Source organism: Phaeodactylum tricornutum, chromosome 18, assembly GCF_000150955.2.
Source record: "Phaeodactylum tricornutum CCAP 1055/1 chromosome 18, whole genome shotgun sequence".
NCBI classification, from domain to species: domain Eukaryota; phylum Bacillariophyta; class Bacillariophyceae; order Surirellales; family Neidiaceae; genus Phaeodactylum; species Phaeodactylum tricornutum.
Genome location: NC_011686.1, coordinates 314,345 through 328,776, shown reverse-complemented (window position 1 = coordinate 328,776; position 14,432 = coordinate 314,345). Strand labels below are relative to the sequence as shown.

Here is a 14,432-nt window from a genome sequence, read left to right as displayed (position 1 = left end):
AAAATATTTATTCTTACAAGACAGGCGTGACTTACAATTACATATAATTGGGACCAAAGCCGAATAGCGCTGGATATTACTCTCTGACCCGGCGTGTGCGCCAGAATGCCAAAAATTGGCCAGCAATGGTCAGGGACGTATCCACATACCCGTATCTATGAGAGACGTGAATGGAACCGTTGCATTGACGTTCGCGGTGAACAATCCGACGACGGTACCCCCAGTTGCTTGTCAATTTTGATCGCTACGCAAAACCGTGCTTGTGACTCTTCACACTCCTCTCTCTCATTCTCCTTTGGAAGCCTCCAGAAGAGACGACCAAAAGGTATACGCTTTTCTCGTTTGTCCAAGTGATCCTCCGTAGCTGATCCTATGAGTACAACTACGATGGATCGAACACCGCCGGTTCTAGCAGAATCTTCTTCCTCTTCTCGTATTCATCACGGTGTTGGTCACAATGTAGAGAAGGAGCAGGACAGAATCGGACTTTTGTATCGTCCCGACGTTTCAATATTCAGTCGTAACAGTAGCGTACGCGATTCTTCTCGACTGTCTGCGAATACCCACCATTCCATCCTCAATCTAAACGAAGAAGAAGATGATGACGACGCCGACGAGGACGACGAATTCGTTCATCGCAACGTCCACCTTGATAACGTAAACCTACCGTATACAATGAATACGGACTCTGCTGCTCAGGATGAGGACAATGACGACTTGCGCTCTACGGCAACCACCGACAATTTTAGCGCGTCGTGCTGTGCCGGTCCACAGGCTCCGCTGCAAAGGTGCTGTGGTGTGACCCGCGATTCTTTGAATGCGTTACGGGCCCAGACGTTCGCAGCTAGTTCCATATTCGGTAACACCAGAGCACCGACGCTTTTGGAATTCGTCACGCAACGTCTCGAAAGCCTGTGTTTCCCTTCACACGATCAACAAACGCTTACTCCGCTGCGCGATCCAGGCAACGGGGCGGCTCGGAACGGCGCCAACACGGCAACGACCCCGTCTTGGGTAAATTATCGGCTTTCCCTGGAATACGACGTCCTTCAGTTGCTCGGCTGTGCGACACCCCCAGATACGGACGAACTGGAGCGTGTTTGGGGGAAATCGTCACGGGACAGCCCCTTCCATGCGTCTCCTTCCAACCACATCATTGCCGAACCGCCTCGAGCCCGCAAATTATCCAGCCACGAACGAGCGGCGAAGGTTCGGCATATTGTGAATTCTCGCTGCCGCAATAAGACACGAACAACCGTTGTTTCACCAACGTCTATTGTTGGACCGATACCGCGCGCACGCTCCTTGGATCCCACTATGATTTCGGCCAAGCATTCGCAAACGACCTTCCTACCAAAGTTGGAGCCAATTCAGGATGATACGGATGTAGGCTACGATAGTGATCCGGAAATTCGCATGGGATGGCACTCGGCTGCTTCGGACACCTTCCTTATCAAACCCCAATTCGAAACGGACAATCAAATCTACACAACCGTCCAAGAAACGTTTAATCTAGTGTGGTCATTACTGTTGCATGATTCTTCAGGGAATCCCCCACAAACGATCGCCGCTTGGATGGAACGAGGGACCATGGTACACGGTTCCAAAATGGTGGAGCCTTCGCTCATGTGGCGTATCGAAACACCGTCACGTTCCAAAACGCTGCCTACCCTAGCCACACACCCTGCGCAACTTCGACTTCTGAACATTTGTCGCGTGTTAACCCCGGCTCACAGCATTCCAAACCATCCCTTGGTCCGAGTAAAGCACGCAATCTTACTGAAGACGACCTCACCAAGTAACGAAGAAACGTCGACGTGGGTATTGGAAGCAGCCAATCAAGCCGAACGAGACGATATCGTGCGCCGCTGGAAAGCAACTATTGCGCGTTTTGCTTCCTTGGCAGTTTTAGAAGATATGGACATAATGCTGCAGGAATTTGTGCATGATTCCCCGCCGGGAACCCCATGAATATTATACATTAGTTCTCTAAAATAGCATTATATCTCCTTCAAAATGACGCCACATCTTAAGCGTAGTCTGTTAGCAAACAACAACAGTTCATGAACGGTAGGCATCAAAGTTGAATGCCACACAAGGCTAGCAAGTTGAGCCTCGTTCTCGCCTGTAAAACTTGAAAATTAGTTTCGTAGGTAGGTCGAATCGTTTCTAACTGAGCCAGGAGTGCACGTTGTTCGTCCATCCAGGCCCCAAATTTAACGTGTGTTGCCTCGCTACGCGCCTGATACTTCCGGAAGTTATGACAGTAGTTTCTTTGCTGTATTCTCGCATCCGCCAACGCAGGTTGAATTGCTGAGGAGGAGGACGCCAAGCCGTGGCTTCCCGAAACATGTAGTAAAAACATCTTGTCCCAGGACGAAAGTTCGAAGTCGGTGCTAGTGGAAGGTGCCTTCGTAATACAGTCTATTGTCGTTGGAACTGTCGCCTGGAGAATTTCCGCCTTGCTTGATTGGCGGATTATCGCCGTGGTAATAGTTGGTCTTGTGGGCGTGCGTTGTATCTCTTCTCCAACACCAGTGGTCGTCCGCTTGAAATGAAGCGACACGGGACTGCGAATGCTGACTGCGTTATTGGAGCAACTCGCTCTTTCTACAGAACAGCGCATGGCAACTAATTGGTCGCAGAAATTCCGACCCTTTTTGTTCAAATCGCTATTCTTGGTAGACTTTTCTTGGTCTCCACCTGTGCTAGCGGTTGACATAGCCGTTGTGGAGCTAAGGTTACTTCGTTCACTTGACTTCGGTTCTTCAGTTACGCCTGGATAGCTTCTGGCATTTGCTGTTACAGTACCGATGAGGACTGTGAAGGCATTGCTCTCTTCTATGGGTTGCAGTACGAGCTGCTGTCTATCATAGCTACTCAATGAGCCATGGATCCCGCTAGCTGTCGGCGTGATCAAGAATCTCTTACTTTTTCCTTTGCACGAGCTACCATGGACCTTCGGACGCTTTTTCAATGACATATCCCCATAAGCTACAACACTGATAGGGGGACCAATCTTGTCTGAGCCACTCATACTGTTTTGCGAGGGCAACATGATTTGATTGTGTAGGGGGTGCGCGAAAACGTCCTTCCTAATGTGCGTTTCTGTCGTACAAACGGAGACCGGGAGTAGCTTTCTCGCCCGCGCTTACAAGCAACAGCAATGCTTATCCACCCTATATACCAAGACGACTGTTCTCCTTTGGAGACTTCTGGGAGCTATCCTGTCGGCTGATTGTATTGGTATGAGACCGTGCTGCGAAGGTCCAAACGTGGCGGTTTACAGTTTCGCTGTACCCAAGAAACGTGGACGATCAATCGCGGCCAACAAGATATCTTGCTTGCTTTCATTCCTATGGCGAACACCAAATTACCACGATGGAAACCCGGACCTTGCAGGCTCGCCGCACGTCAGACGTTTCGTGTTCTGACCCAAACCGCAATGAGCAAGTCGAATCCTATTAAACGTCCCAAGTCCATAATTTTCGAGCGAGCAAAACCTTATGCTACAATCTATATCAAAAAGTTGTGTTGTATTGTCTCCATAGATGCTACTTTACCAATCAACTCTTCGCTTTAAAGAGAAAGATTTTTGAGCATGATAGCGGTTATTTCGACATAGCCCTCGCGGTGTTTGCTATTAAATCAAGTCAAAGTTGAGCGACGGCTCGTCTTCCAAACCGGTACCATCCAAATCCTCGTTCCGCGGATGCTTCGTTTCCTCCCGTGTATCATGTGGCTGCTGCCGTTCGGATGCGAAACCGCGTAAGTTCTTCTGTTCGATTGTAGTGACGGGCTCGTCCACAGGGTTGTGTGATATAGTCGAAACCGTTTGCTCCTGCATAGATTGGGTTTGTGGCAAGATTTCGGACGTTTCGACTCTTCCATGCTCGGCAAGAACAACACTAGACCCTGCCGCATTTGTTGACGCAAGTTGTTGGTGCGTCTTCGCGGTAACGTGGGATGTGGCCGCATTCGTACTAGCGTCCGTGGCGTCGCCATCGCTGGCAGGGTCGGTACGGTTGTCAACCCTACTCGATGCCGAATCACCCTTCACTCGAAACGGCATGGACGTACTCCACTTGAAACCAATTGCATTGAGTTTGTCGAGACGAAGTTGGTTCATGCGTGTTTTACGTCCGCGCTGCAGGTTGGCAAATTCGAGGCGCTGATTCCGAACCCAGTTGGCCAACTCCGGATCTTTCTGATACCCCTTGGGGACCTTGCAGTGTCCGTTTTCGGCCGCAAAAGCTAGCAGTTTGTCGTACATGAGGTTCCATTGCGCCCGCTGTGGATCCCATTCAAAGCCCATCGCTTCCAAACGCGCAATGCGATCGGTATTGATTTTTCCCTTGCCCGAGGATTGGTACAACCAGTACTCCACTATCGTAAATCGAACACACATTTTTCAAAAGTAAGTCGGAACGAGAATCGAGCAAAATCCGCGTGCTGTACCGAGTATCCCTGTCAAACACACCGTAACGTACCTCGTTGATAGTGAACCCACCTTCCAAGTCGCGGATCTAGATGATAGCACTGAGGTACCATGGTGGATTTATGTTCCCGTTCGTAAGCTATGAGCTTTTCTAGCATGGCGTTCCACTTTTCGTCGTGCTTGGACTGCCCCTTGCAATTGCCAGTCGCTTCAATAGCAACCGCAGAGGCCGCCGCTGCCACGCTTTGAGTATTGTGTAGGGCCCGCTGTGGCAAGGCCGTCTGTGAGTCGAATGTGGGCTGGTGTGGTAGGGACGATGGTCGAGACGTTTGTGGCGGCTCGGACGAATGGAATCCTTTGTGTTCTTTCCGAGGCTCAGCGACGTTTCCGACACGTCGGACCCGTTTCTTCCCTGCACTTTGTCGTTTCTCCGCTTGATCAGGAAGTGATGATTCCGTCGTAGCACCGTCGAGCAAGGAATGGTGTTGTCCGTCGACTGTCACGGCGTGCGCCGCCGCCACGGCCAATTCGACTTCGGGTTGGGGAGGATGCGGTTGTTCTGGATGGAGGGCTGCGTTTACTGTTGCTGCCGCTGCGGCCAACGCCACGTGATCCTGCTCTTCTTGGTTGGTGTTATCGTTGGTGGTTATGTTGGTAGCGAAAACGCCGGATTGCGACAAAGTGCGTTCCGCCAGAGACGCTGTGGGCAATAAAGTGTTCGCTACGTTTCTGTCGCTGTTGGCGTCTTCAAACATTTGCTGGGCATGGCCTGCTTTCTGACTGTTAGGTGACATGGTGGATGACGTCGATTGTTCCGTACCACCGCCAATGCCGATGCCCTCGTCATTGTGTCCTTCGTCGTGATCGTTGTCGCTGCTCATGAGGTAAAGATACTTTTCGTTGTCGCTACGGTGGAGAGTCGTTGTGCTCTGGGACGGTACGATGCCTTTCATCATTTGTCGCGCAGTCCACAATGAGTGCTGGCCACCGATGGATGCGAACGTGTGTATGTATGTGTATGTGCGTCTGTAAAGGAGCGGGATTCTGGAGGAGTTCGCTCTCGGTCAAACTCCACCATACATTTGGTCATCCCCTCCGAAACGAACGGTAGATCGTGGTTGCACTTGCACCAACGGCCATGGTGCTGGAAGTGCACGCAAACGTTAGAGTAGGTTCGTTTCAACCTTCAGCGTTTTTATCGACAGAATCGCAGAACGAATATCAATCTTTAAAAGGTTGGAATCTAGATTAGAGCGCTAGATGTAGTGGTAAAGGCGATATTGTAGTTTCATTTTGGCTGTAATTGCAAGTCTCTTTCAGTGCCATATCCACATAGAAGCCTCCCGGGAACGTGAATACCTGATAGAATCTTTCTGGATATACACTTAATGGGACTTTTGAATTTTCATAGAAAGCCGAATCACTTCGTGGTAATCAAAAAATAGTGCCCTTTGGAGATTGCGTTCTAATTTGTTAAGTGCAAATTTTCTCATAGGCTCGAATTGTAAATTCGGTCGCTTCCGGAATCAGACCAGTCTGAGGATTCGTCACGATATGCTAGAAGCGGTAACGAGTCACGAGGACAAAAGTACCTATTGAGCTACCTATGCGAACAGCAAGGTCAAGACGAAACTGCTTCTTTCTAGGATAGCTCTTTCAAGATGGGATAGGATAGTACTGTAGGTCATCTCTATGGCACACGCAGTCTCACGCAATGGACCTTCTTGAGTGTGTTTGCCGTCGACGCCTTGATTGCACGGTTCCGTTGCCCATGAGCTGGGATGTTCGAAGAAGCTATACGAAACTTCCGTAGTCGATCGAGGCATAACGACACATCTTGGAGAAATACCGTGTGGTCGAAGGATTTTTTACCGTCAATGTACTATTGTGACAATACGACCAACGGCATCTCTGCACAAGAGTGGTTGGTATCAATCTCTCGCTCTCCTCCGCTTGCCTCGGCAACACTTGTCACTCGCTCTCGATTTATAGTCGAAAACTGAAACCCACGCGCTCCTTCCTTTACTACACAATCCAGCCAAGATTGTTGGATACGTACGCTGACTTTTCTGAGGTATCTTTTCCTAAACAACCGTTTATCCCAATCATTATCGATCCGTCTACGGCTCGACCATGTCGAGTAGTAAGGGGGAAGCGTGTGCGCCCGGGGGTATCTCTTTACCCTCGTCAACGACGGTGCGGGTGTCGCTCGTTGTATTTGCCATGTTCCAAATTACGCTGGCGGCGGGTCTCATTGTGGGTTGGGCTGGTATTGCTGGTAGTATGCTGGCGGCGCCCCAATCCCACGGCGGGGCCGGAATCTCACTCGACGACGCCACGCAGTTGTTCGGACTCGCGGCGAGCATTAACTACATTGCTCCACTCTTGTTGGGTATTGTTCTGGACCACCGGGGACCCCGGTCCTGCTCGGTGCTGTCGAATACGTTGGTTGCTACGGGGTGTGCCGTGTTCGCCGCGGCGGGAGACTTGCGCACGTACAGTATGGGCATAGGATTGGTGGCGTTTGGTGGACCGGGAGTGCAGACTTCGTTGATGCATGTAGGGAACCTCTTTCCACAACGGCGCTTTTTTGTCATGGGTGTTGTAGCAGAAACAATCACCTTGTCCTTTGCCGTCTTTCCGCTCATGGATATTCTATGGGAAACCACGGGTTGGACATTTCGAGGCTTGTTTGGATGTCTCGGGCTCGTGGTGGCAATGTCCGCTTTGGGCTCCTTCCTCGTATGGCCCGATTCTCCTTACGAAATTCAAGAAACTGTCGTCCTCGGGTTGGACCGGAATCCCGAAGGAACCATTGATAAGATCGAAGACGCCATCGAAGAGACACTCTTGACACCCGCCGACAAAGATGGCAAACACAGTATGAACTGTCTACTGGACCTGCCCATCCAAGGACAGCTCACAAGCGGTGTCTTTATCCGTCTGAGCATCTTTTTCCTGGTAACGAGCTTTTGGGCCAATTTTTACATTGCTACCGTCACGACCGAACTCGGTGACCAACAGCTGTTTGATTTTGATACGCAACACCAGTTGGCGCGATTGCTGAGCTTTATTGACGCCGGTGCCATCGTATGTGCTCCCGTTAGTGGATTTCTTTTGGACTCGGTGGGCTTTATCCCAACGGCTTTCATCACGATCACATTGGGAATTGTCCAAATGGCTCTATTGATGATTGCCGGGTCCAATGAGAATATTATGATTGCCAGTTTCGTCTCCTACGCCATTTTTCGCGCCTTTCTGTTCCCTTACTTTTTTGCCAGTCTTTCGAAAAACTGGGCTTTCGCTTCTTCGGAGTCTTATCCGGAATTTCCTTCAGCATTTCAGGAGTTTCGCAACTCTCAATTGCACCGCTGGCAAATCGTGTCGAAGGAACTTGTCACGAATACGAAGACGCCTTCTTTAGCAACTGCAGCCAAGGTCAGTGGATGCAGATCCACGCGATCCAGTGCATTTGCTTGCTGGTCCTTTTGTTGATTCCATTATTGGATAGACGTGCCAATCAACAGGAGACTTTGCGAAAACGGCGTCGCACACTGGAAAGTTCTACTTCAACCTCGTACGGGTCTACAGGGGAGGTGAACTAATCCTGGCTATGCCCTATTGAAGGACAAGAATATGCGGCGTTTGTCGGTTCTATTCGTTCCAAACAATACATTGTGGATGGTTTTGTGTACATTCCACGAAAATAAAGTCGCCGGTTCAAAGTGAGGGGAGAAGCCATTTTTGTTTTCCTATACTTTTAGGCAGTAACTTACGTGAGATTTTCATTGAAATAAATACGAAAGAGATGGTGGGTTGACACTAACATAAACAATCGTTTTTTCTGACCACCTCGTAGTAGTGAGTGCGGAAAAAGTGCACGCTCGTAGTCTTGGTCACCAATGCTTTAGGCTCATGGTTTTCCATCTCATCCTGCACCCGCTCCACGGCTGCCTTTTCAACCGCAAATTGTATGGCCACCGGCATCTGGAAGCGCCTACTACATGTCCGATTCAAAATGCTTTCCACAATTCATCTTTCTTTTATGGGTGATCCTCCTTGACCATTAACCATTCCGCTGTCCCACAATCCTATGAGCTCCCACAACCTGTGGTGAAATAAGCTTCGCCGTAGTCATCCGAAGCACACATTACCAAATCCACAGTATCAACACACCAAACATCATACGTCTCGTCGAGAGTTTCCTCTCCGCGCCTTTTCTGACCTTCAATTTCCTCCCATTCGAAACCGTCAAACACATGAGTTTCGTTCTCGGCAAAGTAGCTGTTTGTGTGCCCTAGGTCGTCCTCGTAAACGATGACATCGTTGTACGTAGTATAGTTGCCTCTTTCAAACAGAGTCAGTATCGCCTCTTCACTATCGCTCGCACTGTCGTCTGAGACAAAACCTTCTGGCTTTTCTGCCGCTCCTAACCTCCTAGTGGTCAGGGTCACTTCCAACATCGAATTTCCTCGTAAATCACTGATCCGGCCTCGATGAGGCCGCAAAATCACTAATCCGGCCTAAACATAGATTTCGTTAAGTAACTTAGGTAGGGACAGTGTTGCTTCCTAAGTATTTGGATCACACACATTCATAACCTTGAACCTTACATTCTCAAGCCATTTTTCGTAAAGATTTATAAATGGATCATCTCTCAAGATGCCTCCTGCGGACGAAGCGTCGTTTGGAGAACATCGCAGGCCTCAAATAATGCTTGCATGTGTCCAATACAGCATCTCAAAAATCAATAGAGAATGTAATCTGTAAATACTTGAATTGTTTAAGATCCATATTTAATCAAAATTATAACTACTAGGGAAGCGATGTAGGCCCCACCTTCGGTACTTAGTAAATTTTGATTTTGGCCGGATTAGTGATTTTGCGGCCTCATCGAGGCCGCATTAGTGAATTTCCTCGAAAGGTTTCGACGCCGTTTGTACTGTGTTGACTGTGAATTGTTGTGATGGACGTGTTGGTTCCGGTTCGGTTCTACTGTGGTGACTCTCTTATCCCGCGAATAGGCAATGCTTTTTACTATTAATCAACGCATTGCAACGCATCATTCTATGCTTCCTTCCGTTTTATTCGGCTATTGTCTCGTAATCATGAGCACAGCCTTCGCTGGTGCTTTACAGGCTGAATGGAATGAACGTAAGCCTTCGCATCGTATCACGCCGAAACGATCGGGGCACGTGGCGTTTCCGAGTCCCCATTCTTCGGATGTCTATATTTTTGGAGGTTACGCCGAAGAGAGTCCTTCCAATCGCTACGTGACGAACGATCTGTGGCGGTGGAACAGTGAACAACAGGACTGGGAATCTGTTGGGACCAACGGAGAATCCCCGCGGGCTCGACTAGTGGCGGCCGCGGCCGTCTTGGCAGGCAAGAGTGACCGTTCGCAACACTTTCGTGCTTACGTTTTTGGAGGGTGGGATCCCGGTACCAAACAAGATGGTGGTGATATTCTAGAGACAATCCATCGTTTGGATTTCGGTCGGGACCAGGATAGCGGAACAACTAATCCTACGTGGGCGCACTTGGACGTTGTTACGCCAGGTGGGCCCACCTCTCGACACGTCGCGGTCGCCATACCGGAACGGAATCAAATTGTTCTGCATAACCACCGATGCCACGATATGGTATGGATCTTTGACGCCGACCGTGAAAGCTTTGTCCAACAAACGACATCTGGACCGTGCCCTAGTGCCCGCGGTTTGCACTCGGCAACCCTATCGAGCAAGCATGAGATTGTGTTTTTTGGTGGTGCCTCGCAGGATCAAACCATGTCCAACGAAGTCTTTGTACTTGATACAAAATCTTGGACGTGGAGGAAGCTGATGGACAACGAAAAGAAGGCTCCATCCCCACGAGCATCTCCTTGCCTGTGCCGGTGGTCCGACGACATTGTCTTGGTCTACGGTGGTGCAGAGTCCAGTAGTCTGGGACTTACTCCTCGCAGCGATGTTTGGGCGTTGGATTTGAGGAAAGAAACGTGGAACTGTTTGTTGCCGGATGATCAGCCAGCGTCGACATTTTGTCCTCCGGCTCGCAACGCCGCCACGTTGGTGGAAATGTCGAGCTCCGAAAACGGAAAAGAATATTTGCTGACGGGAGGATGGTAAGTTTGCTGATTGACTGTGAGTTTGAAATTTCCTACCGCCGCTGAATATCTTACCAGAATTATTCTTTGATGTCCTTTCATTCGGTAGGGCACCCTTTCGAGAAACCTGGGACGATAATTTTGTATTGAGAGTTCACGAGGACAATTAACACTGAAACGGAGCGGAACGTGCCAAAGCAACAACTGCAACAACAAGAGTTCTAGAGCAATTATGTATCCACCGCATGTACTTGTACAGGCGAAAATCTACGACGTGCTTCCTCTTGCGAGTCGCCCACATTCAGTCGGTTGAACACGTGCGCCAATCGAGGGGCACAAAGGGAGTCACAATACCGGTGTAATTGCTGGGGTGAGTAGCGTTGCCCGCTCCGTCGATAATGCCTTGAACGTAGCAGCGCATAAAAGAACAGCGTTGGTAAAGGCTCACGTAGAGAGAGTACTCGCAGCCCAGAATGGGGTCGCGGCCGTAGACAGCGATACCGTTGATGTAAAATCCCCATAGAAATGCCATTGTCACTCGACTCCACCATACGTTGAGATTGAAATGCATCCCTCCAAACCAACCAGCGAACCAATGGTGAAAATGGAAAAAAGGACTCGCTATGCTGGGAACTAGAAAGAAAGCTGTACAAAAAGAAATTTCGAAACCCTTTTCGAATAGCTTGCGTTGCTGAGCAATGTACCGGATGTGTGCATAGACCAAGGCTACCACAAAAACAGTCACAATAATGGCAAAGATCCAGAGACCGGGTGGCCACCGACAGCGCATTTCGTAAAGCGAAACGGAGTGCTGCATAAAGTCGAGCCTCGTAACACCACTGGAATACAGCGTGGCGACAAGAATGGGTAGAATCCATGCCAAATGATCCACCCCGTTCTGTTTGTTTAGTCTGCCAACGACGAAGAAGAAAAGGGCATCGGTGACAACAAAGCTGCTGTCAAACTTCCAGAACTGCTCCATGGTGTAGTATTCATCGTTCTCCCAGTCAACCCATCGAACAAATGCGAAGGCGATAAAGAAGCAGAGATAGGTAACGGTCAAAAACTTGATAAACTTGACGACGGCGGGCCCGTCCACTATATCGTAACCAAATGCGGTAAAACGATCGTCTGGCAAGGCTCTCTTGTTGAGAATACATTGCCAACGTGGCTGAGTCTGCAACGGACCTTCGTTCATAAATTGTTCTTGTTCGTCGGGCATTCCCTTTACATCCACAGGAGTACCGTGTGATGTGTCGGACTTTGGCAGGTCCGAGGAATCAGTGTCTGAAATATCCACGGTAGGGACGGGCGTTCCGTTCTCGATTCGGTCGTGCGAACCTTCCCCGGCCTCGTCGGCTACCGGATTGAGTATTGGCTCCAACGCATTGTCATCTATGGGTCCCCGGAGTGCCATCTTCGTTGTAACCTCCTCTTCCATTTAAATGGTTTGGCGTCGCTCGAAACAGAAATGGTTGGATCGTTGTGCTAATAATACCGGCTGCTGACTGACACGCAACTTGGTAGGCCTTATATTTTCTACCAGCGACATTGGAGTCGCGGACTGACAGCTCTTGTTGGGTTTCTGCTGTAACAGTGAGCCCGAACTAGCTAGTAGACACGTCAAGAGTTCAAGTGAGAAAATTTGGGAAATTATTGTTAGCCAAAAGTTTTCGTTGCCTGTGAATTCTCATGACTCTAGAAAAGTCACAATTTCAACGCGAAAGTGCAGTTCGGAAGATCTCGAATCGTGCGATTCCCAACTTACCGTTAACTGTAAGTGTAAATTAACATAAATATTAAAGCGCAAGGAATTGCGCATTTTCCGGTGTGTGTACTTCTTGGAAGTACCAGTGCCGACTCAACAAGTCGTGTATTCATGATTTCCAATCAAAAAAGAGATCCGAAAAGAGGTTCGTCGTAAGGCTTCGCGTAGAATCAAAACCGAGGTGACGGGGTATCCAAATGTTAGTATTTCGTTGTCGCGACAGGCAACGAACATTCTTTCAGAGCGGTCTCACTCACTCACTGTCAACTTGAGATTGCGTCGCACCGCTGACGGATCCAACACAGTATCCGCTACTTGAGAAGCAAATGACTACGCCAGAGCCACAAGAATCCCACGCTGCGGCAAAGAATCGCACTCATCGCCGGCGTTCCAGCGTTTCGGAAGCGCATCAGATTTATTTGCAGTATCATCGTGAAGCTCATCACGATGACGGCAGCGACTCGCGCAAAGCGACGCAGATCTCTACTGACGGAAGCACCAACAAAGCCCCCAAGCGCCACGACAGCACCGAAAGCCGTGATCACAAGCCGGTCACTAGCTTTCCAATGTTCCACCGGGTCCAGAAAACCGGCGTTATTTACGCGACCTCGCGGGCCGCAGCCCGCGGCTTTCAAGGAGACGGTGACCCGTCGTCGGAGTGGGCCAACATGGGTCAGGGTGCTCCAGAAACAGGTCCTTTGCCAAACGCCCCGTCGCGGAATTTCACCATGCACATCCCGGACGCCGAGCTCGAATACGCGCCCGTGACGGGACTCACGCCGCTGCGCGAAAAGGTAGCCGACTACTATAACTTTTTGTACCGCCAGGGGAAACAGTCGCAGTATACGGCAGAGAATGTGTGCATCGTACCGGGAGGTCGAGCTGGCATTACGCGTATCATGGTACGGGTACAACTGTATGGATCGCATTGCGTACAAGTTGTCTCCAATGTATCGTGTGCGTGTTCTGACCGCACATTGCTGTTCTCTATTTCTGCAGGCGGTGCTGGGAACGGTTCAGGTTGGGTATTTCACCCCTGATTACACAGCCTACGAGCAAGCCTTGGGTCTCTTTTTGCGGGTTTCGCCGAGTCCTTTGCTTCACCGGGATGTGACCGAGGCTTGCATGTCTCCAGAGGAATTTGACTTTCAGTGCGGTGGGCGGGGATGTGGTGCCATTTTGATGTCCAATCCGGCCAATCCCACTGGACAGTCTATTGAGGGAGACGACTTGCGCCGCTATGTGCAGACGGCGCGGGATCACCAGACGGCCATTATCATGGACGAGTTCTATTCGTACGTTATTTCTCTCGTTCTGGCTTGCGCAACCGAAGCTGGTTGTCTACCGGGTACTCACGAAGATTTTTTGTTCGAAAATGCCATTAGTCACTATTACTATGACGGCCCAGATCAGCCATTGGACGGTAATACGAATGATCTGCACAGCTGGCCCAAGACCGTGAGCAGCGCCGCCTATGTGGACGATGTCGACGAAGATCCGATTCTCATTGTCAATGGATTGACCAAAAACTGGCGTTGCCCAGGTTTTCGAGTTTGCTGGATTGTCGCTCCTAAACCAATTGTGAAAATGCTAGGATCGGCCGGGAGCTACTTGGACGGTGGAGCAAATGCTCCGTTACAGCGATTGGCCTTGCCCCTTATGGAGTTGGCATTCATTCGTCGGGACGCAATTGCACTCCAACAGCACTTTCGACAGAAACGGGACTTTTTGCTACGCAAACTCGAGGAACTCGGAATCAAAGTCAAATTCAAGCCGACGTCGACTTTCTACGTATGGGCCGATTTATCAGGTCTGCCGCCGCCGTTGAACGATTGTCTCGTTTTTTTAGAGGAATGTACCAAGCACAAGTGCATATGTGTCCCGGGTGTGTTTTTCGATATCAATCCGAGAGGGATTCGGAACATTCGCATGAGCAAGTGCCTGCATCACGTACGTTTCAGCTACGGTCCGCCTATGGAAAATCTTACCAAGGGAATGGAGTTGATTTGCCAAATGATTCAGTATTGGAAAAAGTGTCCCGAGCCGCCTGACGCGTACGCGACCGAGTCGTTTGGGGAGTGATCCTTTGAGTAGGTATAAACATTTAGGTTGCATATTTTAGC

General features: G+C 49.7%; 7 protein-coding genes across 7 annotated transcripts; 4 read left to right on the top strand and 3 right to left on the bottom strand.

Moving 5' to 3' along the window:
- Window positions 1-249: 249 nt before the first annotated feature.
- Window positions 250-1,971, top strand: PHATRDRAFT_48598 (hypothetical protein; the record flags this gene model as incomplete). Its single annotated transcript, XM_002183168.1, has 1 exon — window positions 250-1,971. The coding sequence occupies exon 1, from the start codon at window positions 373-375 to the stop codon at window positions 1,969-1,971; it is 1,599 nt and encodes a 532-aa protein (XP_002183204.1). The 5' UTR covers window positions 250-372.
- A 106-nt stretch (window positions 1,972-2,077) lies between these two features.
- Window positions 2,078-3,058, bottom strand: PHATRDRAFT_39098 (predicted protein; the record flags this gene model as incomplete). Its single annotated transcript, XM_002183038.1, has 1 exon — window positions 2,078-3,058. The coding sequence occupies one exon, from the start codon at window positions 3,056-3,058 to the stop codon at window positions 2,078-2,080; it is 981 nt and encodes a 326-aa protein (XP_002183074.1).
- Window positions 3,059-3,508: 450 nt separating this feature from the next.
- On the bottom strand, window positions 3,509-5,452 carry PHATRDRAFT_48597 (predicted protein). The gene is made up of 2 exons (XM_002183037.1): window positions 4,491-5,452; window positions 3,509-4,386 (listed from the first exon to the last, which is right to left on the bottom strand). The coding sequence occupies exons 1-2, from the start codon at window positions 5,392-5,394 to the stop codon at window positions 3,644-3,646; spliced, it is 1,647 nt and encodes a 548-aa protein (XP_002183073.1). The 5' UTR covers window positions 5,395-5,452; the 3' UTR covers window positions 3,509-3,643.
- An 880-nt stretch (window positions 5,453-6,332) lies between these two features.
- PHATRDRAFT_48596 (predicted protein) lies at window positions 6,333-8,282 on the top strand. The gene is made up of 2 exons (XM_002183167.1): window positions 6,333-7,876; window positions 7,950-8,282. The coding sequence occupies exons 1-2, from the start codon at window positions 6,572-6,574 to the stop codon at window positions 8,061-8,063; spliced, it is 1,419 nt and encodes a 472-aa protein (XP_002183203.1). The 5' UTR covers window positions 6,333-6,571; the 3' UTR covers window positions 8,064-8,282.
- Window positions 8,283-9,546: 1,264 nt separating this feature from the next.
- On the top strand, window positions 9,547-10,563 carry PHATRDRAFT_39095 (predicted protein; the record flags this gene model as incomplete). The annotated part of the gene is made up of 1 exon (XM_002183166.1): window positions 9,547-10,563. One exon carries the CDS (start codon window positions 9,547-9,549, stop codon window positions 10,561-10,563), a length of 1,017 nt encoding a protein of 338 aa, XP_002183202.1.
- Window positions 10,564-10,743: 180 nt separating this feature from the next.
- PHATRDRAFT_48594 (predicted protein) lies at window positions 10,744-12,014 on the bottom strand. The gene has a single exon (XM_002183036.1). The coding sequence runs from the start codon at window positions 11,980-11,982 to the stop codon at window positions 10,843-10,845; it is 1,140 nt and encodes a 379-aa protein (XP_002183072.1). The 5' UTR covers window positions 11,983-12,014; the 3' UTR covers window positions 10,744-10,842.
- Window positions 12,015-12,635: 621 nt separating this feature from the next.
- Window positions 12,636-14,391, top strand: PHATRDRAFT_39093 (predicted protein; the record flags this gene model as incomplete). Its single annotated transcript, XM_002183165.1, has 2 exons — window positions 12,636-13,211; window positions 13,309-14,391. The coding sequence occupies 2 exons, from the start codon at window positions 12,636-12,638 to the stop codon at window positions 14,389-14,391; spliced, it is 1,659 nt and encodes a 552-aa protein (XP_002183201.1).
- Window positions 14,392-14,432: the final 41 nt, after the last annotated feature.